Here is a 26,021-nt window from a genome sequence, read left to right on the forward strand (position 1 = left end):
AATCTACTTAAAACTTTCCATCCAGAAAACGTGAGTTACAACTTCTCTTGGTCTCTTTACAGAACCTGGCATTTCCTTTCTCCAGTGCATTTAGGACTTTATCTTTCCACTTTCCCTCAGTGTATAAATATTTTGTACAACTTCCTCCAAGTTGGGAGTACTGGGAAGGCCTTAGTTTCTAGTGGGAATGGCTTGTGGGTGTGTGTGCATATATGCTAGTGGATGGGGAGTCTATGTGCATGTGTGAGGGTTTTGTGTATATGAGTAGGAGCCAAAGTGTAAGTGCTGGTGTATGTGCCTAACATGTGTGGAGAGAAGACTCTGAACCCCCCACCCCCAATAAACAATTCAAGGGAGGCTTGGGACAAGGGGAATGATGGCAGGCCCCAGGGGTCCCTGGGGGGGAGGGGGGGGAATGTGAAGCTGTTTACCCAAACAGCTAAGGTTGTGAGGGCCTCTCTCTTTCCCCTCCTCTCCTCCATGCCTGCCACTCAGCTCCTAGGTGCCCTGGTGTAGTTCAGGGTGGGAAGCTAGGGACCCAAGTTTAGTTTTGGATTGGTGGGGAGGGAGCAGTTTGGATCAGGTTTCCAAGAGTTTTCCAAATAATTCCACGGAGGTCAAGGACTAACTCCACGTGCCCCCCCCCCACTTAGCCTTTCCTCACATCTCCTCGCTTTCCTCAGATCTCCTTCTTCCCCTCCCTCACCTCCCCCCACCAACTCAGTTTCTAGTTCTTTCAGCTGATAATGCAGTTTCCACCCTCAGCACCACCCTTCCTCTAGGTTCTTGGCCCAGTCCCTGGGCTGCTTCCACTTCCCCTTGGGGGCCTTGTCCCCAGTGGAGAACCTCAGCCCCCGGGAGTGTCAACTGTGGCCTCCTGGGCTTTTAGGGCTCTGGGCCACCCCTCTGCACCAGAGGTTTAAGTAGGGAGATCAATAGCAAACAGTTGTAATGATCTAATTAATTATGGCAAAATTAAAAGCGAGTACAAAATCAATCTCTGATGGTGTTGAAGATGGAATTCAATTGAGAGCCCATCTGTGCACCCCCTCGACCGTATAAATATGCAGCCCAAGGACAGATCTAATGGCTGGGCCTTTCTGGGAACCTCTCTCCCCCTTTCTTCTTCTACTGCACAGGGCTTCTCTCTCCCTCACTCTGGATCTATTTTGCCCCCTGCCACCACCCCTCTTCCCCCTGTCCTATCTGCTCAGGCTCCCAATACTCCCACTTTTCCATTTTCCCTCTGGGAAGGCAGCTCTCCCTGCCTTGCAGACCTGAGGTGCGTAAACCTGGTTCCCAGTCCCGGCAAGTCTCCTGGAGGTCGGAGCCTGGTCCCCTCTACAGCACCTCGGGAAGGAGAAGGCAGAGCGGTGGGGGGCATCCTTGACCGCTGTTCAAGGCCCTCATCCCAAGTTTCCGGGCTCTCGGGACACTCGAGAAGGGACCAGGGCGCTTACCCGGTAGCGGCTCCCCCGGCGCGCGGGGCAGAGCGGCCCGGAAGACTAGCTGCGCGATGTACTCCTTTCCCCTTCCCTCTTTTCCCCCGCTTTGGTCGGTGCGAGGGTCGCACCCCCGCCAGTCAGGGTTAGGGGAAGGGTGGGAAGGAGCTTCTGGGCCTGAGGAGGGCTGTTTCTGCCGAAAGGAAACCGCCGTTCTCGCCGAGGCGGCCCCGCGGAGCTCTGGAGTCTCCCGCCCTCCGAGCCGCGGTCTCTTTCTCTCTTCGCTGCCCCCTCCCGCTCCTCTGCCCTCACCTCTTTCATACTCAGGCCTGGATGGGGCACAGCTCCCCGGGGGCCCCCGTGTCCCCCGACGGCCCCAAGTCCCTTTCAGCCCCATCCAGCTAGTTTAAAATGACACTGGCACGCGCGTGTGAGCGAGCGTGCCTGGCAGACGCCCGGGCGCAGCCGCCGCAGCCGGGTTTGCGAAGGATCCGGGTTTTATTTAGTGTCGCCGAGAGCAGCGAAAACCGTCAGGGAAAGGGGGAGAAGAGGGAGAGGGGCAGAGAATCGGCAACTAGGTCAGCTGTGGTCTTTGGCCATCACTACCTATGCCCCCAGAACCATAAAAACAAGACCTTTACTTGATGTCCCCCCCTTTTACTCTTCCGGCCTGTCCCAGCTAGCTCTCAAGCTCCCCGTCGCTGACCCCCTGCCTCTCCCTCCTGGGGCCCTGCGCCCAATTCCTGGCCCACACTGAGTTCCCAGGGTTCTTTCTGCCCTCGGAGACCCCTCCCACCCCCTGGCCCCGCCGCTGGGCCCTCAGAGCCTGGGGGAGACACAGCCGGACGCCTCCCCGCCCTTTTTCGCCAGGCCTCCTCACCCCGTTATTAATTGCTATGTTGACCTGCAGGATTGATTGGCGGCCCCTCTGGAAGAGGCTGCGGAGGCCTTGGCCTCCGAGCAGCCTCGGCTGAGGGCAGAGGGAGGAGGGGGAGGTGCTGGATATGGGCCCTGAGCTCCTAACTCAGCCCCGCCTGGGACACAGCTGTTTGCCTAGACACCCCTCAGCACTCCCCTGACACACACCTTTCACACACCCTTACAACACTCAAACACACACTCCCACGATCCCCTCACCAAGAGACGTTCAGCCCCTGAGGAGACACATAAGAAATTCTCCTTGATTGATTTAGAAATTGAAAGAGGCTTCCTCCCTACATTAGTCAGTTTCTTCAATACATTCGTTAGCCGCATGTCCAGACCTCCTCCCCGGTCCACGCGTGGGGGATTGAACTACTGGGACCCAGGCTTTTTTCTGTCCGAAATTTACTTTGCATCTTTCGCCCCCAGGAACAGTGACCGAAAAGTGAAATATTCCTGGATGCGGATAACCCTTAAAGTCTCAAACCAAAGCACTTTTCCCAGAAAGAGCCTGTGCCCTGACTCCTGAGGGATTAGGTTCAGCCCTTTTGTTTCAAGTTCGGGGGATGGACCTCAAAGGGTGGAAGGTGGAGGCTCGCAGCCTCCCGGGCAGGGGTCTAACCCGACAGCAAAGGCCCTTCCCCAGCCCTCCCCCGCCTGCCTAACAAGGTGCGCGCGCACACACGGACTCGCGCGCACACGCACACACACACACACACACACACACACACACACACACACACACACACAGAGTTACCCGGGACCCCCCAGCCACAGCAACACTCCCAGCCCCGACTCCAGGCCACAGGCCCACCAGCAGGAACCCAAGCGGGAGTGAGCCCCCGGGACGTCCGACTCCAGGCTAGAGTGGGGTGGAGGCGGCAGGAGTAGACCAACCTCGGCTGGTCTCCCCCGAGAGCCCCCTTTTCCTTGGTTCTCTCCCTGTCTCACCAGCCCCTCTCTCCCCCATTTCCCCCTCTCCCTTCCGCTCCGGTCCTTTGTCTGCAGTCACTTCGCGGCGCTAAGCAGCCCGTCCCCGCCTGGGCGGCCCTGCCCTTCGCTTCCCAGGGTCGTCGGCGGGTCTCCCCTTCCTTACCCGCTCCCGGCTCTGGCGCGTTCTCCGCCTGCTCCTCACACCTGCACAGCTGTTGGCAGAGGAGAGAGGGAGGGCGGGCGCCGCGGATGGATCCGAGAGTAGATTTGGTGCTTGCTCTCAACTCCGGGACAACTCAGCCCGCCGGGCTTCTCCCGCCCCTCTCCAACTGTTCCTTGGCGCTGTGGAGCCGAGCGCCCTCGCCCGCTTTTGGCCCCTTCCTTTCCTCGCACACTGTCTGTAGCTATTTCGCTTCCCGGGGTCTGCTCGGCATCTGGGATTGCGCTCCCCTGCCCAGCACTTCGCGTTCCCTTCCGGCTGCTCCTCGCTACCGCTTGCCCCCTTCCTTCGCAGCCCCCTTGTCACCGTGGACTCGTCGGGTAGCGCCCGGGACGTCCTGGGCCCACCGGCACTGTCTCTCTTCACCAGAGCCAGGTTAGGCTGAGCGCTCAAGGCCTGACTGAGAAGAGGGTTAATCATTACTTGGCCACAGACACTCAGCCTCACTTGGGCTCTCTCACCCCGGCTTGGGGAGGAACCTGGGAAGCAGTACTTGGCCGGGTGGGAACCCCAATTTCTCCCAAACCAGCCTCTGCAGGCCCTCCAGAGACAGCTGCCTTTTCTGTTCCCTCAGAACCCCTTTCACGCCCTTTTCTTCCCCGCCCCTCTCCCCCTTCCACGCCTCCCCTTGGCCAGGCCTCCCCGCACCGTCTCATCTTTGCTCTGGTTTTGGCAAGTTGACTGCAGGTCCTGGGAGGACCAACTTTCTTTGTTTGGAACCCGACTGGACGGGATTTCCTTCCCCAAATCTCCGCCAACGGGCCAGCTCCTCCGGTGGTTTTGGCAGACTGGCCCAAGGGGGACTGCGCCAGAGGCTACAATTAACCCGGCTGTGGGGGTGGGGGGGGGAATTTAACTGATCCTCCAGCAGCTGCGCTGGAGTACAGGGGAAGGCGCAGGAAGAAGTGGTCGTGGAGGAGTGGCAGGAAAGAGAGAGCGGAGTGGTAAACATGGACGGCGTGTGCTAGTCAATGGAAAGGGGGGAAAATCCTGAAAGGAAGGAACACAGGAAGGGAAACCGCGAGGGATCTTCTAGTTACCTTTACAGGATATAAGCTGGATGGAAAGAACCATCCCGTCTTGCCTAAACGCCCAGGCCCCTCCCTTCCCTCTTTGTGCAAGGTTAAGGGTTCAGAAAGCTAGGCACTTATTCCTTCCTCTACTTTGGAAATATTTGGTTTTCAAAATGCTTTCCTAATGGCTGGCTCCATAGAGTAGGCAAGACAGGTGTAATTATCCCTATTTTACAGGCGAAAAAACTGAGGCTCAAAGAGGCAAAAGGACTGTGCAGGTGGTGGCCGCTGCTTCTTCCCATGGGCTGTGGGGTGAGTGGTCCCTTTAGCAGTGCAGAGGTCCCTGAGTGTCTGGGGGGGGGGGGTTGAAGAGACAGGCTGTGTTCTCACTGCACCCCCTCCCCACCTCTCTGTAGCTTGTTCTCTGTTGGGCAGAGCCCTCCACCCCTACCCTTTAGATCTTTTGGCCCAGTTTCTCTTGGCTTGACTATTTTTTCTGCTTCCCAGTCCGGTGGCCCACGGGCGGCAGCCACCTGGCAGGCCCATGCCGCTAAGAGGCGGCTTTGGTGGCCAAGTGGCTTGCATTGTCGTTTCCCTTCAAAGGGGCTGCGAAGGGCCGGGCAGGTCGCTAGGACCTCTAGGGCGGAGAAGCAGGGTTAAAGGGGGAGGGTCGGGGACGATAAAGGCGCAGCACGTGCGCGGGCCGCCGCAGGACCAACAGACCGAGCGGGCGGGGCGGCCTGTAGTCTGGCCCCCGGGGCTTCACGCGGGGAGCCCAAATAGCGGGAACAAAAGCGGGAAAAGAAAAGTGAGAGCAGGAGGGAGGGAGGGAGCAAGGGAGGGAGCGAGGAAGCAGAAATTAGGGGGTCTTAGATGAAAAAAAAAGTAGCTTTAGGGGGAATGTGCCGTGGAGTGTGAAATTGCAGCCCATGGTGCTCCATATTGTACCAGAAGCTCTTCCAAAAAAAAAACCCACCATCCTCCAACGTGACCAGAGGGCTAGGAAGGGGGAGGGGCGGGGAGCGAATGGGGAGGAGGGGAAAGGGCCGGGCAGGAGCTGGTCCAGCCGAGCCAGAGAGGGGCCGGATGCCTGCGCCCACTGCCTGGAATCTGATCTCCCAGTGTGCGCCCCAGGGTGCGTCGGGACCCTTGGGGCTGGTGGGCTGTGGCCTCCCAGACTTGGATTGTCAGATGAACTTTTTTTTCTTTCTTTCTTTTTTGTGGTGGCGATGACTTCCAAAACTGGGAGTAATTCGGGAGAGGAGCTCAGCTGTGGAGCTGCTGCTCTGCACTACCCTTTTCTCTTCCCTCCTCCTTTCTGCCTCTCTTCCCTTCGGACTAGTTTTTCCCCCTTGGTTCTAAACAGCTTCTTTCCCCCCTGAACTTTAATGCTTTTAATTTGGTCCTCGCTGTGGGAAGCATTTCCTAGGGAGATACATTTAATTTCGGAATTTCTAATCCCCTCCCTGAGAGCCCCGGCCCTGGCTCCCCTTGCCGCTCCCCAGGAGGTGTCAAGAACGGAAGGAGGAAGGCAGACCCAGGCCAGTGGGCTCGGGCGCGCTGGGGGGCTCCCACTCCCCCTCAGCCAACCCCCCCCCAGCTGCCTTCCCAAACTCCTTGAGGTTGGGTGCCTGGGCCCCAGGTCAGGGCTCTGTCTGTGGGGATTAGGGGGGGTGGGAGGCAGCCACGCCTCTGCTTTTCCTCACCCAGGCGAAGCCCTGAGCCAGGGACCAGGAACCTGGAAAATGAGCAGAAGGATCTCCAAAGGATTGGGTGGAATTGGGGGCAACAAACAGGATTTCTACAAGCCCATTGTTTCATGCACAGTCTGCCCAGAAACGCAGCTGGAAGTTTGGGGTGCTAGGTGGGCGCTTGGTTTGGCTTGGGGGCCTGTGCATTTGTACACTGTAGGGGAGGAGAAAGGAGCTCGAGGGGGACCACCGCCTCCTGGACACCTACACCCTAGTAGAGCAGGCTCCAGACACCCAGAGACGCAGGCGGGCTGCAGCTTCGCCAGAGGAAGGCGGCAAGGGGGGGCACTGGGCGCCAGGCAAGCCTGGCAGGGAAGGGAGTGGAGAAGGCAGAGGAACGGAGATCCACAAGGAAGATTTATTGGGCAGATCAGATGCACAGAGGCGGCTAATGAAGCAAATCCCGAGATGGGTATCAGAGCAACTCCCCAAAAGTTTATTTGCCTTTAAATTTCCGCAGGGAGGCGGGCGCCTTGTTTGAAGTGTAAATGCCCCTAGGTTGGGGGGTGGAAGGGCCGCTTTGAAAACGCCAGGGAGAAAAGGTTCATTTAGAGGCAGACGGGAAAAGCAACCAACCCTGACAGGTCGGAGCCGGGTTGTGTTTGGGGCTGGGTTGTTTTCTTTTTCTCTTTCCTTTTCTCTTTCCTCTTCTTTCTTCTTCTCTTTCTTGTTTTTTTTGTTTTGTTTTGTTTTTTGTCTTTTTCTTCTCTACCAGGCTCTATAAAAGAAGAAAGGGAAGAACAGGGAAGGGAGCTGCAACGGGAGAGGCCAGCCCTTCAGCCTGGAGCCCTAGGAGAAAGCAGAGCCTTGGCTAAAACTACCAGGAAGAAGGGCTCTGACTTTCTAGACCCAGGAAGGGCTGCAGCTAAGGTGGAAGCAGCCAGGGGCTGGCCTGGTGGGAGGGTGTCCCTGCGAGTCCAGTGCTGGGTGGAGAAAGGGTCCCAGGAGGGGCTAAGGTGAGATGGGTGGGTGGAGTTCTGGAATCTCAGGGGCTAGGTGGGAACTGGACTATCACGGAAAGGTCTTCACTTCTCAGGGGTATGTGTAAGGACGGGTGTGTGAGTACAACTTCCAGCATAGTTTGTGCATTAAGTCCCCTTCTTTACAAAAGGTGAAAGTGCCTCTTGCAAATGCCTGTTGTCTGCTCCCACATTTCATCATATGTGTAACATAGGGATGTGTCCAGCTGGTTCTAGAAAAAGCTGAGGGGGGGGGGCTGGGGGCTCTGCCCACAGTCTTGCACCTCCAATAGCTCAGTCTCCCCAAGACAACTTCCAGGACCAACATAGGGAGACTCGGGGCAAAGTGCTCCTTGAGTTCTGAGTTCTGAACTCCTTTCAGTAAGGACGCTTCCTGGGTGTCCCCTCAATCTGGACTCTGGGTTAATTACCTCTCTGAAGAAAGCCCAAAGCTGTACCAACTAACGCCACCTAAGAGTCTTTTACACCCAGGCCAGGGCCCGGGAGCCTTTCCCTTTAGACTGCAAGAACTCTGGTTTTCCTTTTCCACTCCCCACTCGAAGTTAGTGCGTGTTCGTGGGGTTTTGAGGCCAAAGCAAACCCGGGAGCGCCATCTGCAGGTCTCGAGAGGAAGAGACTGACCTTCAGGGCTGGACCCTGTGCCTTAAACCTCCCGCCCTTGGGAATCGGCTTGGCCACCCAAGGGAAGTGGGGTTGGAGGCTGCGAGGGAGGAGGCAGGTGGGGAGGGGTTTTCCTCTCAGAAGTTACTCTGCAGGTGGATTAATCGGATCGGGTTCAGTAGGATCCAGGAAGTAGGGCAAATGCTAGGATCCCAGCAGACTCGGTTCCCTAATGAGAGGGAGGCTCAGAACCCCGTCAGGCTGAGCCTGGCCCTAGCCCCGCAAGAAGATTAAGGGCGCCCCCATAAACCTGGGTGCAAGAGACCCAGTAGGAGTCTCCTCCTGGCTGAGTCGGGTGGGTGCGACCCCCATGTTAGCTGCCGCCTGGGCTTCCACCCGCCAGCGGGACAGCGGCGCGAGTCCGCGGAGCTTCCGCGGGAGCCAGGGTCTGCAGGCAGGGACCAGAGGAGCCTCGAGTCCCGGAGGCTGGAGCGCAACGCGGGCTTCGCTGAGCCGCCCTTTCGCAGACCCAGGGAAGCGGGCGGCGGGTGGGGGGGGCGGGGGGGAGGAAGGAGGGAGAGAGAGTTAAAACATCAGCTGAAGTGCCAAGATGATTTATGAGACGAGGGAAAATATTTCATAAAGATCTCCTGGATATTCTGTACTTAACCGGTTGGGAGACAAAGGGCCTCTCCTGGCTGGTGCGTGCGAGCGGACCCGAGCGAGCGGGGGAGCGAGTGCGGGCGAGGGCGCGGAGGCTGGACCGGCGGCTCCGGCAGGAGCGGGCCGGGCCGAGCGAAGGCGCCCCCTGTGCTAGCTCCGGATCCGCAGAGCTGGCAGCGGGCGGCGCTCAACCTCGTTCGCAGGCGCTTCTCCCCAGCCGGGGAGAGCCGGCTTTGGTCTCCCCGTTCTCACGCCAGCGACCAGTCGCTCCGCACCGTTCTCCCTCCCCAGCCCTCCTTCCGGGCCACCCCAGGTTCCAGGAGCCCAGTCCCGGGCTCTCCCACTGTCCGTTGGGTCCCACTGAGGCAGGCGGGTCCTCGCCTTAGGTGTCCACCTCGGTTCTAAACCTAGCGTTCCGGGCTGCCCAGACCCGGGTGCGCAAGGTGGTGCGGGAAGCTCTGCACGCAGCGGAGCGTGGGGCCGGCGCTTTGCCCCGGAATGAGAATTGGGGGGTGCGTGGGTGGGGAGGTACCTCAGGAGGGAAAGGCGAAAGGGAAGGACCAGAGAGAGGAAGGAAGAGCCAGGAAGGAACGGAAGGGAACTCCGAGCGGAGAGCAGGGGGGTGAGACCTGGGATGCGGCCCCGGCTCGGGCGGCGTGGCCCGCGCGGGCACCGGCCGGCGGCCGGCGCGGCTGGTGAATTGGGGCTTCCAGCCCGGCTCCCGAGCGCCGTGCGCTCCGCGGCCCTCCGCCGACGCCTGAATATTCATTAGACTGGCCGCTCCTTACCCTTATCTAAGGTTTATCTTATCGGTGAGTTTCGTTTCTCAGTGTAGTTTTAATCCCGGGCTCCCCTTCCTCCTCCCCCTGGCCCGCTCCCCTCCCTCCCCCTTCCTTCGCCCGCCGCTCCCTCCTTCCTCGCGTTCCCCCCTCCCCTGCCCTCCCCTCGCCGGCACCGGAGTGACAGGCGCGGGGCCCTCCTCGCCGAAGCTCGGGGCTCCGGCGCTAGCGAATCACAGAGTGGTGGAATCTATTGCCTTTGTCTGACAAGTCATCCATCTCCCAGCGCGGGGAGGGGGAGGGGGTCTGGAGGGGACTTTGCAGCTTTTAGAGAGAGACACACCGGGAGCCGCGGCTCCAGTCTCTGGCCGAGTCTTCTCGCAGCCGCAACCCACCTGGGGCCAGCCCAGCGCTGCCGGCGCCGCTCGCCTCCCTCCCTCCCTCCGGCCCTTTGGCCGCGGCGGCGCGCGCCTGCCTTTTCCGGGGGCGGGGGCCCGGCTCGCGCTCTCCCCTCCCGAAGGCGCCCGCTCGGACATCCCGAGGATTGCTACTTCTCTGCCAACTTCGCCAACTCACCGGCACTTGGAGCAGCCCGACTCCCCGCCCGGCGCCCTCGGGCCACCTCAGCTCCTCGCCCTCTCCGACTGCCGCCTCTCGGATGACCGGGTTCCAGGGGAGCTGAGAGAGCCGCCTCCCCCTCCCGGCTTCAGCCCTGGCCGCGGCGGCGGCGCGCATCATGCGCCCCCAAATCCTTCCGGCCCGGCCCGCCGCCTCGGGGCCTTTCTGCTGACCGCCCAGCCCCGAGCCCCGACGTGGGAAGTTGCGGCTGCTGCGGTTGCCAGTTCCCGCCGGCCAGGGAGGAGTCCCCACCGGGAGATCGACGCGGCGCCCACCCCCGCCCCCGCCCCCGCGCGCCCCGCCGCAGCTGGGCGCCCGCTCACCCCCAACCCCCACCGTCCCTCCCTTTTCTCCTCAAGTCCTGAAGTTGAGTTTGAGAGGCGACACGGCGGCGGCGGCCGCGCTGCTCCCGCTCCTCTGCCTCCCCATGGATATGCACTGCAAAGCAGACCCCTTCTCCGCGATGCACCGTGAGTACCGGCGCCCGGCTTCTGTCCCAGCTCGGGGCTCCCCGTCCCAACCCGAGTCCATCCTGGCGCGGCCCCGGTCCCCAGCGCTCAGGTCCCATCTGGGAGGCCACGCTGGCTTCTCCCAGCCCCCCTTTCGTTCCTCCTCTCTAAGTTCCCAGTGTTTCCAAAGCCTTCAGTTTCTCTCCGTCTGCCTTCTGTCACCCACATTCTCCCTGTACCTGCCCGCCTGCCTTCCCTGGTGCCCATCACCTGCCTTCCTTCCTCCCACCCGCTCCTTGTTAAGTTGTGGACCCACACCCCATCCCCCCCAGAAACCCCAATTCCCTGGCCACCCTCTTGCCCTGGGCTCGGGACTAACTGCTGCCTGTTTTCAGGGTGTGCGCTGGGCTGTGTTTTCTGTCTCCTCTCTGGTTCTCTGTTTGCCTCCCCACCCTCCCTCCCTTCGTCTCTGCCTTTCTCCAACTTAGAATGTGGTTGTCCAGGATGAGACTTGGAGCACCAGCAGCCTCAGTGTCAGGACTATTAGACAGAAGAGTATGGGGGTGGGGTGCCCCCTTCTGACCCTCAGCTCCCAGCATCTCCCGAGCCCTGCCAGCCCAGCCAAGGCTTCTTGTGGGCCGGTTTGAAACACTTCCTTCCTCTTCTTGCTTTTCCCATCTCCCTTCCCTCTCTCCCCCCTGATCTTCCGTGTGAGTTGGGAGTCTGAGACTGGCAGGAGGTGGTGGTCATCTTTCTCCACCTCTCTGGGAAAGATGCTCTAAAAACAAAGAGAGGTTCCAAGGAGAAATCGAAGTCAGCAAGCGATGGAGTAGAGGAGCCTTCCAGGAGGCACCTGGGCAGAGCCAGGCTCTGCTTCTGGTTCTGGAGGCTTCTGGCCCACCTCACACTCCCTGGTGAGGACCGGTTAGCCAGTGACCCGGCCAGGGGGTAGGCAAAGAGGGAGAAAATATGGGGGAAAGAACAAAAGGAAGGCAAATGCCAAAGCTAAGGGGAAAGGAGAAAGAAATCAAAACACGAGGAAGGAAATAAAAGAGAAAACATAAAGGATGTGACCAAAAAAGAGGTGGAGAGGAAAGAAACAAAAAAAATAAATAAGAAAAGGGAATTATTTTAATTAAATTTTAATTTAATTCATGTCATATGTCTTTAGCTTGGAAAACAATTCCGATATTTTTTTCAGGCTTTTTTAGATTAATGGATCCTAAATAAAACACCTCCTCCTTTGTAGATTAATAATTAAGGATGATTTGTAACTTTTCACAGGGAAACTTTTTAGAACTAGCTTGGATATGTGCTTCCGAGAAGAGAGCCAAGGAGGGAGAGCTGAGTGTTTCTCTAAGCAGACATTTAGCGTTACAGGGGGAGCTTTAAAAAATACCCCTGGGATAAAATATATTTTCCTAAATATTAACCAAGCACAGGAAATCCGAGCCGGGGGCCTTGAGCTGCCCGGCGTCTCCGCGAGCCGAGCCAGAAATCCAGGCTCCTTCTCTGAGGGGCTGGAACCGGGTCTGCGCGCGGTCTTCGCCCAGCCCTCCGGCTGCTCGGCCCGGCTGCCTCTGCTCTCGCTCTCCTCCCTGGCCGTTCCCGAGGGGGACCCGCCGAATCCTGGCCGCCCACTGGGTGCCACTTTGAAACCTGAAGGGGAGCAAGGCGAGCAGAAGGTGATCGGAGGAGGGGAGAGACCGCGGCGCGGGCGGCGGGCTGGCGGACCCGCCCGCAAGCAGCGGCTGCCCGAGTCCGCGCCGGTGGCAGTGGCGCAATCCAGGCCCGACTCCGCGCCCGCGCCGGCCCCCAGACCTGGGCTCCCGCCGTGCCCCCTTCCATTCCCACCCCTTAGATTGGGGATGAGGGGCCGGGCCCAGAGCCCGGGGAGGCTGAATTATTCATCTTTAATCTGCCCGCAGCTGCCGCCTTTTCATACCGGTAACGCGAGTTCTCCCGGGGCCTAAATTATTGATGGTTGAGGTTTGGAGGGCGGGGAGGGGTAAGGAGTGGGGCTATAGGGAGAGAGACCGGCGGAGGTGAGGGGGTAAAATAAGAGGTTCCGGCCTCCCCCAGCCTCCAGATCGGAGACCTCTTCCCCAGGGGTTTTACCCACCCGTGCGTGTTCTGGGTCTCCCCAGAAGGGGACGGGAAAGAATTGAGCGGGACGCAGGTGTCCCCGCTTTCTCCGAAAGTCGCCTGAGGCTAGTAGGCCAGGGGCTGCAGGTTGACCGCAGGGTCCGGCACAACTGGGCCGCTAGAAGTCTGTGGGCTTGGACTGATCAGTAACCGCGGCTGCGGGTTGGTCGCTCCGGGCGCAGGGTTTCTAGAGCGCTTTCGGCCAGGGAGAATGGCGAGCGGGTCAGCGCCCGCAGGCCTGGCACCTGAGGGTGGAAGCCCGAGCTGCAGTTTGGTTGGAGACCCAGAGCCCTCCTCCCGGCCGGGAGAGCAAATGACCTGCTGCGCGGTGTCCGGGGAGGCTGCCAGGTCTCAGGGGTCAGGACTGGAGCTGGCCCGGGCAGGCTGCGCAGAGTTCGCCGTAAGCCCTCCGCCCGCCAGGGCGACCTGTGCTGGGCGCCGGGGCCGGCGCTGGGCCCCGAGCCTGGCGCGGCGGCCGGCGCGTGAGCCTGGCGGCCGCGTCCCCCCGCCGCCCCCGCGCCGCGTTCCGCTGCCGCCCTTTCTCCGCGCGCAGCGGCGCCCGGCCCGGGCCTCTTCAGCCTCCCCCGGCACCTGGCTTGCTTTGAACTTAGACACTAGGGAAGAGAGGGGACAGAAAACAGAAAGGAACGGACAACTCTCGATCAAAAAAGCAGAAAACAAAAACACAGCGAAAGAGGTAGGAAAACTCCAATCCGGTTAAAATTAAACACTAGGGAAAAGGTAGAGAGCGAAAGAGGGGTGTCAGGGACTTGAGGCTGTCTCTGCCTGCGTTCGGAGCCCTTACGTAGAGTCACCGGAACGCAGGCCCCCAAAAGCACCCGCTTCCAAGCACGTCGCCCCGCACACACCGACAACTCCTCGCCTGCGGCTCACGCGGGATCCCGCCCGCCCTTCCTTTCCTCTGCATTCTCTCCTGCTGGCATTAATTCCCCCTTCGCTGTTTCCCCCCTTCTCCCCGCCGTTCTCTTGCCCCGGCCTCCATTCCTTCCCTCGCTGTCCCCCTCGCCGCGCTGGTCTCAGCCGCGCTCTTGCGCAGCCCCAGCCCAGCCCAGCCCCTGTCCGGCCGCGTCCGCACCGGCCCGCGGGTTCCAGTCCCCACTCCTCCGCGCTGCGGTCTTTGGGCCACACTCCCCCGCGACTCCCGGAACGTGCCCCTCCGCCCTGCCTGCTCCTTTCACAAGTCCCGGGCCGCGGACCCTGACTAACGGCTGGTCCCTGCTGTGTGTGGGGTGTTGTGTGTTTTTCTTGTCTCTCCCCAGCAGGGCACGGGGGTGTGAACCAGCTTGGGGGGGTGTTTGTGAACGGCCGGCCCCTGCCCGACGTGGTGAGGCAGCGCATCGTGGAGCTAGCCCACCAGGGCGTGCGGCCCTGCGACATCTCCCGGCAGCTTCGGGTCAGCCACGGCTGTGTCAGCAAAATCCTGGGCAGGTGAGGGTCTCCGAGCCGCCCCAGGGAGGCGCCCTGCCCCCTGCCCCCACCAGCCCTGGGTCTCCAGCCTGACGACTTGGCTAAAAGTTGAGGATGCCAGCGGGAGATGGAAATGCCCGACTTGGGGGTATCTGGAGAGCTGCACCTTTTGGAGAGGGCGATCAGGTGGTGGCTGCAGCCCCAGGAGCTGGGGTGGAGCAGGGTCATCCAGTGGCTGCCCAGCTCCAAGGTCCTTGCCAAGTGGCAACCTGATCCCGATCTTCAGAAAGGGGGGGGGGGGGAGGCTGGACGCCTCTTCTAGCAGAGTTATGGGGACTGGGGATTGGAAGAATAGGGGGAGGAGCGAAAACCGGTCCCCAAGAGGAGAAAAATAAGCACTGGGGAGGCGGAAGAAGGGTCTTGGTTCCCTTAGGGGCTCTTCACTCAGTGGGAAAGGGCTGGAGATGGTGCCTCAGCCCCAGCCTGCCTGGAGGTCTGGAAGCGCTGTTCCCCTTGCTCTTCCCAAATGAAAGGCCGGGCTTTCACTCCAAGGGGCGGCTATTCAGGCTGCCTCCCATGAGGGACTATCCCCCTTGTCCTCCCCCTCACCCTTCACTGTGTCCCTCGCCCTAGCCAAGTGCCCTCTGGAAGCCCGCTCAGCCACACTGGGCCTTTTCTCTCTGTGCGGCTGCTCTGGGTGGGAGAGTGGCTCAGCGGCTCTGGAACTACAGCCCCCCTGCCCCTGCCACAACCAACTCTCCCTGACCCGCGGGCCTTCTGGGCGCAGGTACTACGAGACTGGCAGCATCAAGCCTGGAGTGATAGGCGGCTCCAAACCCAAAGTGGCCACGCCCAAAGTGGTGGATAAGATTGCTGAATACAAGCGACAGAACCCAACCATGTTCGCCTGGGAAATCCGCGACCGGCTGCTGGCCGAGGGCATCTGCGACAATGACACAGTGCCCAGCGTTTCTTCCATCAACAGGTGAGCAAGCCACCCTGGGCTGCAGAGCAGTACTCCAGCTCCCAGCTCCTGCCCACCAGGGCACCCCAGCACGAGATCTTGGGATCTTGGTTCTTTCTCCAGCCTCTGCCCTTCGTCCCTACTCCCAGCCCCAAAGTCTTTTGGGTTGGGAGAGGGGACCTAGGAGGCAGGGAGATAGACAGACAGACAGGGCTGTCTCCAGCTTAGGGCCGAGTATTCCCTGCCAGGCTTCTCCCGCTGGCGTCCTGGAAATGAATCCAAGTGTTTGTGGTAATTAAGACTCCAAGATTACGCGCCTCAGTATCTAGAGACAATCACAGCCCACAGCCGAAGCCTTTAAAATGACCAGTGTCTATTCATCGCCTCCAAACAGACTTCCCTTTCTAAAGGCATACTCCCTTCCCCAGGGGCTGCAGCCTGTCCTGGCTCCCCCACCCTCCCTGCCAACTCCCACAAAGCTTGCCTCCCGGGAGCCCGGGCCTTGCTAGCCAGCTTCGCACAAATTTCCGGCCTACAAGCAGGAGTGTCCAGGCCTGCGGAGCAAATGCCAACCACATGCCAGCAATGGCAGGAACTAGAGAAGGTGGACAAGGAATGGGACATCAGTCAGGGAGGGGGAACTCTGGAATCTGAGGCTGAACCTTAGGAGATGCCTCTAACCCCTGGAGTACCTGTGTCCAGGCCTAAGAGTGCACCGATGATAGGCTCAGGCACATGGGGACGACACAGGTTGGAGTCAGTTTGACATATAATAGCAGAAGATAGTCTCCCAATCTCTGAGCCACTCCAGCACATCCCCTAAAAGAACACATGTGCACACTCTATCCATATATGTATACCCAGCCGGTGTGCAAATGTGTCTATCTGTGGTGGGTACAGCACACATAAGCAGTAGCTGGACACAGCAACCCAGGATAGCTTCAACATCACAGAGCTGTACAACCTGACATTAACAAAGACCCTGTACAAGTTCCAAATGACCTTGGCCAGCCTTTCAACCTGTGCCCCCCATTTTAAGGCAAGTCCCCAAATGAAGTGAGAGTTAAGGGTTTCATACCCTTGTTGTTCTTTGCACTCTTCAGAGGCTCATTATCAGGACAACTGATAATTTAGAAACTGCTTTTTTCTGAAACTGGCATCACATATCAAGGTGGTTTTTTTTTTAAGTATTTTGCAAATGATATGGAATTATCCCAAATCATCCTGAAAACAGCAGGTAAAATTAGCTGGTAGAATGTACCTTGGCTAAAGAAGATTCCCTCCGCCACACTCGTGCTGTAACGCACTGCAAGGCGACCCCAGAAATTATCCCAGTGTGTGCCATCTGTATTAAAATGGTTATTCAGTTATGAACAGGGTAACATAATACTGATCAGCTAATTATACACCCTCCGAAAACCCTCCAGCTCCCTGAGCCTGGCTCAGCTAGGTATTGAAAGCATAACAGTTTGACATTCAGACACCTTCCAAAGGAGCCGGAGAAAGACGCTGGTTGGTTCCAGAGAGGAATGAGTCTTTTGCGTTTAAAAGCCAGAGGAGAAAGCTAGGGAAGCTTCGGGGCTGAGGCAGGAGTGGTGGCTATGGAAGGAAAGGAGACAAAACATTGTTTTCTGAGCCATCTGGAGATTTAGCCTCTTGGCTGGCTGCTGGTCCCTGGGGTGAGTTGGAAGCGAGGTCTTGGGAGGAGAGCAGCCCTGCTGGGGAGCAGTGGCGCTGGGACCGGGTGCTGGTGCTCTGGAGAACATTAGAGAGAAGTGCTGCTCGCAGTGATAGGGTTTGCTTTGGAGGAACCCGAGGCATGTAGTTAAGGTTGCTGGCTTCTCTTGATGGGTGAAGGGTGGAGCGATCAAGGCAGGCGTGGTGAGATCTCCCCTCGTCCAGCACCCTGTCTAGCACCCCTCGTCCCCTCACCCCAAAATATACTCCTCACTGAACGAGATGTTTTTGGAAGCCGGCATAGGCAAAAGTTTGGGGATGCTCTCAACCTGAAAAGCCGTGGAGAACAGGGGACACGTGACCCCAGGATCACGCTCCAAAGGTCTTGAGGTACATCTGTCAGAATCGGGAGAAAGTCGAGAAGTGAGTGTAGGTTGGAATGAGAGTGCGAGAAAGAACGGCCTCAGCCTGACAGCTCTGGCAGCTGCAGGATCTGCTCAGCGTGGAGCCCTATCACCTGAGGGGCACAGAGGCTTCCTCTGGGTGCGCAGAAATAGCCATCTGTGGGCAGGTGTTTCTGTAGATGGAGACAGAGTGGGAGGAGAGGAACGGGGAAGCCCCTGGCAGCACCGCAGACAGCCCCGGTCGGCAGGCGTCCCGGCTTGCTTTGTCAATGAGGCGCTCTGAGGGTATTCTCGACTTTGCTTCGGGACAGAATCCTATCACGGTTAATATTTTGGAAAGAATTCTGGGAGCTTCCCAGTGTGCTGCTGAGTCTGGCTGGAAGGATGCGTCTGGGTCCCACGCCTTTATCTTCAGCCCTGTAGGCGCTTTGCTCTGAAGGGAAAGGATGATGTGCGACGTGTTGTTTCACCCTAAAGCCTGTTCAAGGCAGGCGTTTCCGCTGGTGCTGGTGGTGTCAGGAACTTTGTGAATTCTCACTGTGGAAAGAGCCTGGAGATTTCCCCCGGTGCAGAAAGTGTGGTGCATCCGGGACAGGCAGTTCTTGAGTTGAGAGCTTTACTGTTGGTGAGATGCCCACATGTGCTGGGCACTTTATAACCATTATGAGTAAGGGTGTGCATGTGCCGGTGGTTGGCAAGAAAGGAAGTCCACACATGCTCACCACCTGAGCCAAATCGTAAGGTTTTTCATATTCTCCTCCAAACAGATGCTGTCGCCGCACTTGAAATATGCTGTTGTGGTTATAAGCTAAATTGCTTTTCATGCTTTCAAGATGGTTTTGGCTTTCTCTGATCCTGTCGCGATAAAGGTTTGGACAGCCAACCCACATTCTCCATTGGCAAATCCTCTTAGAAATCCTTCTCTGAGTTAATGGAGTAGGTCAGGGAGGCCTCACATCCCCACCCTCACCTCCACCCCCACCTCCAGAAACCACTGTCAAAATTCTGGAGGGTTGACTGGATTGCTTAGCATGTGGATCGTTTCTTAGCATCTGAGTAATTCTCAATACTGGGTGACTGATCACTGAGCATGGAGTTGCCAGTACTTTGGCTTGCACACTGCCGCTGTAGAGGGTGGGTGTTTATAAAGAGGTTACTTGAGATTGAAAGCTGGTGTGGGAAATGGCCTGGAGAAGGGAAGAGATGGAGGGAGGTCGGTGCTACTGAAAGGGGAAAAGCCACCTAGTTACATTGCAATTGACTAGGCAGGAAGGATTTTCCTGATTGCATGCCAAAGCCTTCTGGTTTGGCTCTTGCTCTGCGCAGATAATACAACTCCTTTGAAAGAACAGGCACAAACTCCAGGTAGAGTTTAGGGTTACTGAAGATTCCCTCAGGGCAATCCCTTGGAATGAGCTGACAAGAAGGCCGTCACTCTCCTAACCTTTTCAGCCTGCCCTACACTCTTTGGGACCAGGGCACTCCCTGCCCCTAGGTCTTTGGAGTAGACTCTTCCAGGGTCCATTTTTCACTGATCACCTGCCACCCACACTCTCTTAGTCTGTTTGGCTCTAAGTGAGTACATCCATTCTCTTATCGGGGCAACCCTGGCTTCAAGAAGGCTACATCCCCAGTGCTGTTAAAGAATTCCATCCTGTGTCATTCACAGGTCTTCATCAGAGCTCTGGCAGCAGGGTGACAGTGCTCTACCAGCTGTTCATTCAAAGGCCTTTCTAAATAAGCTGGGAGCCACTCATCTAGCCAAGGGAATGCCGAGGACATGTTCTGGGCTAGGGTTTGTGTCTTCCTCTCTGAAACTCAGGTTCTAGAACATTGCACGTTTGACTCCTGGAACTGGTTTGGCACGAAGCTCGGCCAGACGTGCAGCTTTTCCTGCCGCATCTCCATACCCTTGCAGCTGTTTGGTGGCCAGGGCTGGTGGTCTCATAGCAAAGAGCCGAGGCAAGTTGATGGGCTAAGAAGACTTCCCCCCACGGAAGAAGGAGGAAAATGACAGAGAACTGCTTTCTTAGTCCCTGGCCTGCCAGACCGGGTCACAAATAGCAAACACACATGTCAGTTTCTGTCCGAGAAACCTTGCTCAGGTGACCCTCCCCAGAGAGGGTTTCTGTTGCTGAGGTCACTGTCATTAGAGTAACATGTGAAACAGCCATGACTGTTGGCCCTCTTATTCCTTAAAGTGAGCTGGCATTATCCTTCTGAAAAGCCCTGTTTGTCTTCTCAGTTATTTTAGACTTCTTGGCCAGCAGTTGTATTGGTCTGTTTCCCTGTTGGCTGGCTCAGAGTGGGCGTTCAGGCCACAAAGTGGCTTTCAGGCGAGAGCAATGGCTGGTTGCCCTGACTTCTTACCTCAGCTGGCAACTCCTGAGAAGCGGCAGACAGGAAGGGTTGTCCCTCATGAAAGCTCCAGGTGGGTTTTGGAGGGTGAGGCAAAGAAGAAAAGAAAGGGAAACCCCTAAATAAATAAATAAATAAATGGTGTCCCAACTATTCTGAGAACTCAATAAAACAATCACATCAAAATGAAGAGGCATAAATCTTGTGTCTGCACAGGTAACCCACTCAATTGCTTTTATTATCGCTCAGGCTGCTTCCATTTATTACCGCCCACAGCCTGGGCCATGGAGGTTGCGTAGAGGGTGGTCTCCAGTGCAATCCTACACTCCGACAGGCAACAATCAGCCCATACAGGCAGGGATTTCGATGGGAGCTCGGGAAGGGCCCATCTGTCTGCATGAAAACCAATCAATAACTCTGTAACCAGAGCCCTGTCACAGGGAAATGGACAACACAACAGTTCAATACAGGGGCCACAGGGGGAATTAGCCAAGTGGAGATGGGGCCAGGCAGGAGCAGCCCCTTGAGAAGGGAAACAGGGTGCCTGGAGAAGGGAGTACTGGGGAGGGAGTGGGGTGTGGTAGGGGAGAGCATTGACTTTGCGAGCATATCAGCACAAAGGGGAGAATTATTGTGAAAAGTAGATTAGGAGATGAAAGGCATTGTTCAAATTGGGGTGGAAAGGAACAGTTGGGAAACAGGATTGTTCTGGTACACATGGGATCATGTGGTTGTTTATGTGATGGTATGTGCTTGTGGACTAGATACTGCTTCCAAAGAAAGAGTAGTGATAGTAGTAACCGGTGCACAAGATAAATCAACCCCACCCACCCACCAGCACCAAGAGCTTGTATTCTGAAGAGTCCATTTCTTATGAGCTCACATGGAATAGAGGTCCTGCTTCCCAGTCTTCCCAACAGGACTGATAAAGGAACACCTGCTTCCAGCTTCCTAGATTTTAAGTTCTAGCTATGCTGCAACTTTCCCTCTTAATGCTCACGTCTGTCCTTAGCCCCTCTTTGTTGCTACCTGGAGTTGGAAGTTTTAATTCTTATAGTAAAAGGAAACTGAGTACACTGGAAATTTTTTTTCACTTCTGTTCTTTAGAAGAATGCAGTACAGGGTGCTAATCTGGCCCGTACCTCCTTCCTTCCTGCTTATGCCAGGTGTCCAGAGTTCAGCTTCTTGCAGGGGAAGCAGTTACGCTATGGCCAGTGCAGCTCACCCAGTCATGTGGGTGAGTCTAGAAAAGCGAGAGGAGCCCTGACAGATGTGAGGAGTGGGAAACAGTGTCTCACAACCAATGCGCAAATAACAAGTTAAATATTAAACAGGTGGGGGATTAAATCACCTTGGCTTTATCTGTCTACCAGTCAGCTACAGGGTTGGGATGTTTTCCTCCTGTTGAACAGGTAGTTTGTTTTGGTGTTGTAAAGGTGCCATTTGAATATATTCATGATGGTTTCTAGGCACAGTGCAGCCTCACTGTGTCTTCTGGGCCCTCCTTGGCACCCCTCCTGTTCCTTCAGGCTGAATCCTGGCCCACTAAGATGGTACGTGCTCAGCGAAACTTCCCTAAGCTCTTCCCTTGCAGGAGGATGGCACAGGCAGATGCCTTGGGCTCCGGGGAGGGCTGTGCATACAGAGCTCTTGGGGGCGTGGGAAACAAGAGGAGGTGACCTGGCTCTGCAGGAGAAAGAACAAGGCCTCGTGTAGACCTGGGGACTCTCCAGGAGAGGGGGGGAGACGGGAGAGGCCATAGAGCCAGGGTCCTCTTGTAGCTCATCCTCAAAAACCACAAAAATAACTTGACCTCTTTCTTTGGTTTTTAAGAGCTAATTTGATAAGAAGATATTTTGTATTTTTCGTGTATGTACGAGAGAAACAGAGATTCCTTGGCATTCTAGAGACGTCAGGTTTATTTCAGGGATGTCGGGGGAGAAAGCTAGTACCCAAAAGTCCAGATTGACAAAAAACGTGTTAGTGAGGGGCAGTGATGGAGATGCGTGTGGCTGTGGGGGTCAGGAGCACAAATGCCTCTAGGGCCCATGGCAGGAAAGGTCAGTGGGAGCTGCCACAGGAGGCGAGACAGAGGTGGAGAGAGCTGGACAAACAGAAGCTGGAGTGCACAGACCCAGCCTAGAGGCAGAAGATTTGGTTTTTAAAAACTTTGTGCTGGCCAGATAAAATACATCTTCAGACCCGATTCAGTTCATCAACCAGCGGTCTGCACCCCTGGTCTGTGTAACTGGACATAACTTATCTCGCTGCTTCAGACCAGAGCAGTAACTTCAGAGCAGGTGCAGGGGAATGTGACATTTCCTGAGCTCCTTTGTCCAGAAGCCCCTGAGGAAGGGAGATGAGGGAGGGAGTCTACTCTCTCTAGCTGCAGGAGAAGAGGGCAAGATGTGGGTGGAAAGGGGAGGACAGACGTGAGACGAGGACCAGAAGAGTAAGGAAGGAAGTGATGAAGCTGAGAGGGGAAAGGAAGAGGGTCGGCCCGCTCAGCTTGGACAGGTGTGTTTGGGAATGGAGCATATGGCCAGAGTGCAGAGCAGGGAGCGACAGAAGCTTAGAAAGGGGGAGTGGATCTGTGCATCTGAGCCAAGGGCCTTTGGTAGCCCTGCAAGGTCTTGGAGGTGGTTGAAGGAAACCAGAGCTCTGGGTGGCTGGTAGACCAGGTTGAGGGGAACTAAGGAGGCTCAGAGGTGGAAAGGGAGAAAAGAGGAAGCCAGCCAGGCAGGAAAAAGGTGGCAGAGCAGAGGAAGTGGCATGGGAGGGTAAAGTCACCGAACCTGGAGCTCATGGCCACCTGCATTAGGAAGCACACCGCAAGGCCAGCAGGGGCTGTGGGGCTGCTGCAGTGCGGTTGCGCCAGCCTGGTCCCAGGCAGGAGGGGGGGGTGAGAGAGAGGCCAAGAGGAAGGGAGGTCCTCGCCACCCGGGTGGTACAGATTAGAGCCCCTTCCACCCGAAGCCTCTGGCTGCTTCGTCCTGGACTTCCTCCTTTGCCTGCCTTCAGCTCTGCCAGCGTGAGCGGCTCTGCAGTGAGCTCCCTCTGCAGCCATCCAGGAATAGAGGAAGCCAAAGGACATGACCGACAGCTCCTGGCAGCCCCTGGCGGCTCCTGGCAGGAGGAGAAAGGCTGTGAGACAGGGCAACAGGCTGGAAAGGAAACTGTACCCACCTTGTAGGCTCCATAAGGTCAAGAAATCTGAGAGCGGGAGGAGAGCAGGAAGGGAGTCAAGAGTGGCCCTAGAGCTTGAGCAAATGTGAGCACTGGGGGCAGCTTTCCCTGGTCCTGATGCTCCCTCTTGGCTCCAGGGTCTTTGCTGGGCTGGTGAAATGGTGAAGGAAGCCAAAGGAAATCAGGAGCCTCATGGGCAGTACCCAGCTTGACAGGTCACAGTGGTGTCAGGGAGGAGGATCTCATTCTGCCCCTTCTCCTGTGACCTCTCGTCCTAATTCTAGAGGACAGGATGGTACCTGCCTTGTGTATTGTACCAGGAGAAGTGGTGACTATGTGTTGGAGGCCTCTGTAGCTGTTTTGGAAAGAGTGTGTGGGCTCATGGTATCTAGCTGAGCATGGCATTTGTGCCCTGGGAAGCCGTCTAAATGGCCCTGGCATTACAGGGAGCTCTTAAAAGGAGTCAATCTTGCCCCAGATGGTGTTTCTCAGTGGTTAGAGTGTCAGCCTGTGCACCAAAGGGTCATGGGTTCAATTCCCAGTCAAGGACATGTACCTGGGTTGGGGGTTCATTCCCCAACCCCAGAGAGTGTGCCGGAGGCAACCAGTTGATGTGTGTTTCTCTCATATCGGTGTTTCTCTCTCTCTTTCCCTCTCCCCCCTTTCCACTCTCAGAAAAGCAATGGGAAAAATATCCTCATGTGAGGATTAACAGACAAAAACAAGAGTCAGTCCTGTTGACCAGAGAACTGGTGGTTCGCTCTTCAGAGAGTTTCCGGTTGAAGGGATTGTTTGGCCCCATCACCTGGATGGCCTGCCTGTTTGGAGTGTTAATAAATGTTATTAGGAGAGTGTGGGGTTGCATGGATGGTAGTTGCCCTGCTGGGTTGATGAGTGGGGGTTCTGTCAGTTCCATAGAGTGTCCTCCAAGTATGTGCACATGCATTTGCTGTGCTGGAGGTGAGGGCGTAGTGCTGTGTGTGATGCCAGGGCGGTGGGTATGTGTAAAACACTACTAGGAAAACAGGCAGCAACTGTTTGTGTGTGTCTGCTGCGGTCCTCAAAGGGAGTGTGCGTGTAGTTAGGGCCACAGACCAAGCTGTTTATCTCCTTTTATCATCTGCAGAGAGAGTATCTCCTTTCCCTCCCCCCACCCCGTATGTTTTCCTTCCTCTCTGTCTTCATCATCACTCGGATTAGCTGGTTTGGGTTAGGAGGCCAATCTCAGAGACTCTAATTGAAGACTGAAGAGAATTTGATAAGATAAGAAAGGCCATCATTCCTCTGGGGACCAATAGAGGTTTCATGTTCCCCTGCTCCGCCCTGCCTCCCTAAGGAGCTGACACCAGGGCAGGTGGCCTTCCCACCAACTGGAGCTGTCTGGCCTCTGGGAGAGCAGAGAAAAGGGGGTAGTCCCCAGGGTGGAGACCTGGGTTCCTTCCCCAGTCACCATGGGCCTGGAAGGAACAGTCTAACAGAGCCCGGATGAGACAGGGAAAAAGGGTAGAAGAGAGATGGCCAAAGACAAGAGAAGAGAGTTGGAAGTCAGATGTGATTGACACTGACCAGCCCTAGCAGAAATCGGATTTTTGGCCACAGAAGTGCACTGGGTATGTGATTAGGAAGAGAGTCTTTTATTATTATTATTATTATTATTATTATTATTATTATTATTATTAAGGAAGAGACTCAAACCTTTAAGCCAGTCTGCTGGGTGGAGCACTCAGCTGTTTGCAGAGGTTACCTCCTTGCTTCAGGTCCAGCTCCTCCTAGAAATAGTGTTCACCTCACTCTTACTCCCCCTGCCCTCCACCCTTGCACACACGCATGTGCCTCTCTTCCCCTGAACTTGACTCTGAGGACCAGCTAATTCCTGGCTTCAGGAGACAGCCTGGAGGGCAGCACAGACTCCTTAGGAGATGACCTCCCAGGGTGGGTGCAAAAAAAGTTGAGAGAAATTCATTTCATGGCCAGTGGCTGCTTAGGAAAGGCGATTCCAGCATACGAATGTGATAAATGTTAACTGAGCATTAATCGCATTAAAGAGGGCCCTATAAACTTTTCATTTCTAATTAAATTCATCCAGTGATGCTGCCCAAGCGAGTACTCTGGGCCTTTGTTTATGTGGAAAATTAAAATGCAAATACAATGGGATTTATTTCCAGGAGTGGAGTGATGGGCTAGCCCCTCTGGCTACTGGTCTCCAGGCTTGTCATGCCAGGTGACTGCTTCTTGGAGGTTGCTGTCCCCCTTGGCACACATTCTGGTATGAAGGGAGAAGCCAGAGTTCAAGGTCAAATAGAGTTAGAAATGAGAAGAAGGCGCAGAAAGAATTGAAGAGAAAGAAAAAAAAAAAGCAATAGATGACCCAGAAATACAGGGAGGCATTGTTTTGGTTTCCTCCCCTCCAACTCACACTTCTAGAAGAGACCCCCAAAACCTTGCTTGTGAATAACGTCATCACAGCTTCCTCTGCAGCTCTGGGATGAAGGGTGTGCCTGGGAGGAAGAGATATTAGAGGAAGCAGATAGGCCAGGCATATGCGGCCCTGGTCCTAAAAGAACTGAGTGATCATCAGCAGGGAAGGCCCAGGGCCTGGATTTATCTCCAGCAGTTTGAGGGTCGGCTTCTGTCCATATTATGGTTTCATTGGGCTCTTCCTGCCAGTGCCAAGTGGCATTGACACAGGGCAATGGAGCATAGTGGCACAAGCCGAGAACGCTGTGCATGCACGCCCACACGCACACGGCCTTCCCGCACACGGGGAGCTGCTCTCGCGTAAGCATAAACCAACGTCCCTTGCATGGAGTTCTTTAGTGCCACGATCCCTTGATAAAAGTGATAACCCTAAATACTATTGCATGGAACGATCTAAAGTTCCTGTTTACTAAAACATAAATTAACTCGAGTGGAGAGAAAACCTGGGTAAGAAAAATCATTTGGGTATATCAGTTGAGACACTGAAAGATCGCTGTGCTGCTCTGTGGCTAAGAAAGCTGTAAATAGCATTAAAAAGTAGAGAGGGAAAGAAAATGGAAGTAGGAGAGATGATAAAAGGCAGAGCACTAAATCACAGCGAGAGGTACCTGTACAAAGTCACAAACCAGATTTACACCCAGCTTTGCAAAATCGGCAGCTTGGACTCGAGACACTAAGTGCACAGGCAGGTAGGCATCCGGGGGGCGGGGGAGGCCGTGTCCGTCCTGGGCTGTCTGTACCAGAGGCTGGGACTGATCCGTGAGCTCCGTCTTGCAGGAATCTGATTGGGCCCTGTTCTGTAGACAGTCAAGGATACAGCCTTATAAGGTTTTTAAAGGTCTTTAAGCACATGAGTCTCTTGTGAGATGGATCCGTGTTCTAATGGATCTCCAAGGCAGTAACACATTCCCAGAATGGAGTCTGCTTGACTAGTTTTGTTGAATAGCGCTACCCCTGGCCTCTTTAGTCTGTTTTATTCTGGGTTATTTTTTTTCTCTTTACTGTTCACTTA

The 26,021-nt window shown here is 56.2% G+C and overlaps 1 protein-coding gene across 7 annotated transcripts in view; it reads left to right on the forward strand.

Moving 5' to 3' along the window:
• Nucleotides 1-9,748: 9,748 nt before the first annotated feature.
• PAX2 (paired box 2) overlaps nucleotides 9,749-26,021 on the forward strand; it is a gene marked incomplete at its 5' end in the record, with an annotated part of 74,549 nt that continues 58,276 nt past the window's right edge. For 2 of the 7 annotated variants that reach the window (XM_081157330.1, XM_081157332.1), the window contains 3 exons: nucleotides 10,333-10,390; nucleotides 13,795-13,963; nucleotides 14,730-14,927. In XM_081157330.1, coding sequence (XP_081013456.1) covers nucleotides 10,348-10,390; nucleotides 13,795-13,963; nucleotides 14,730-14,927 — 410 coding nt within the window. Of the gene's footprint in view, nucleotides 10,391-13,794; nucleotides 13,964-14,729; nucleotides 14,928-26,021 lie in introns of all 7 variants that reach the window. The other 5 variants (XM_081157329.1, XM_081157331.1, XM_081157333.1 and 2 more) reach the window with 5 other exon arrangements.

This window comes from Miniopterus schreibersii (genome assembly GCF_964146895.1).
Source record: "Miniopterus schreibersii genome assembly, chromosome: 14".
NCBI classification, from domain to species: Eukaryota; Metazoa; Chordata; class Mammalia; order Chiroptera; family Miniopteridae; genus Miniopterus; species Miniopterus schreibersii.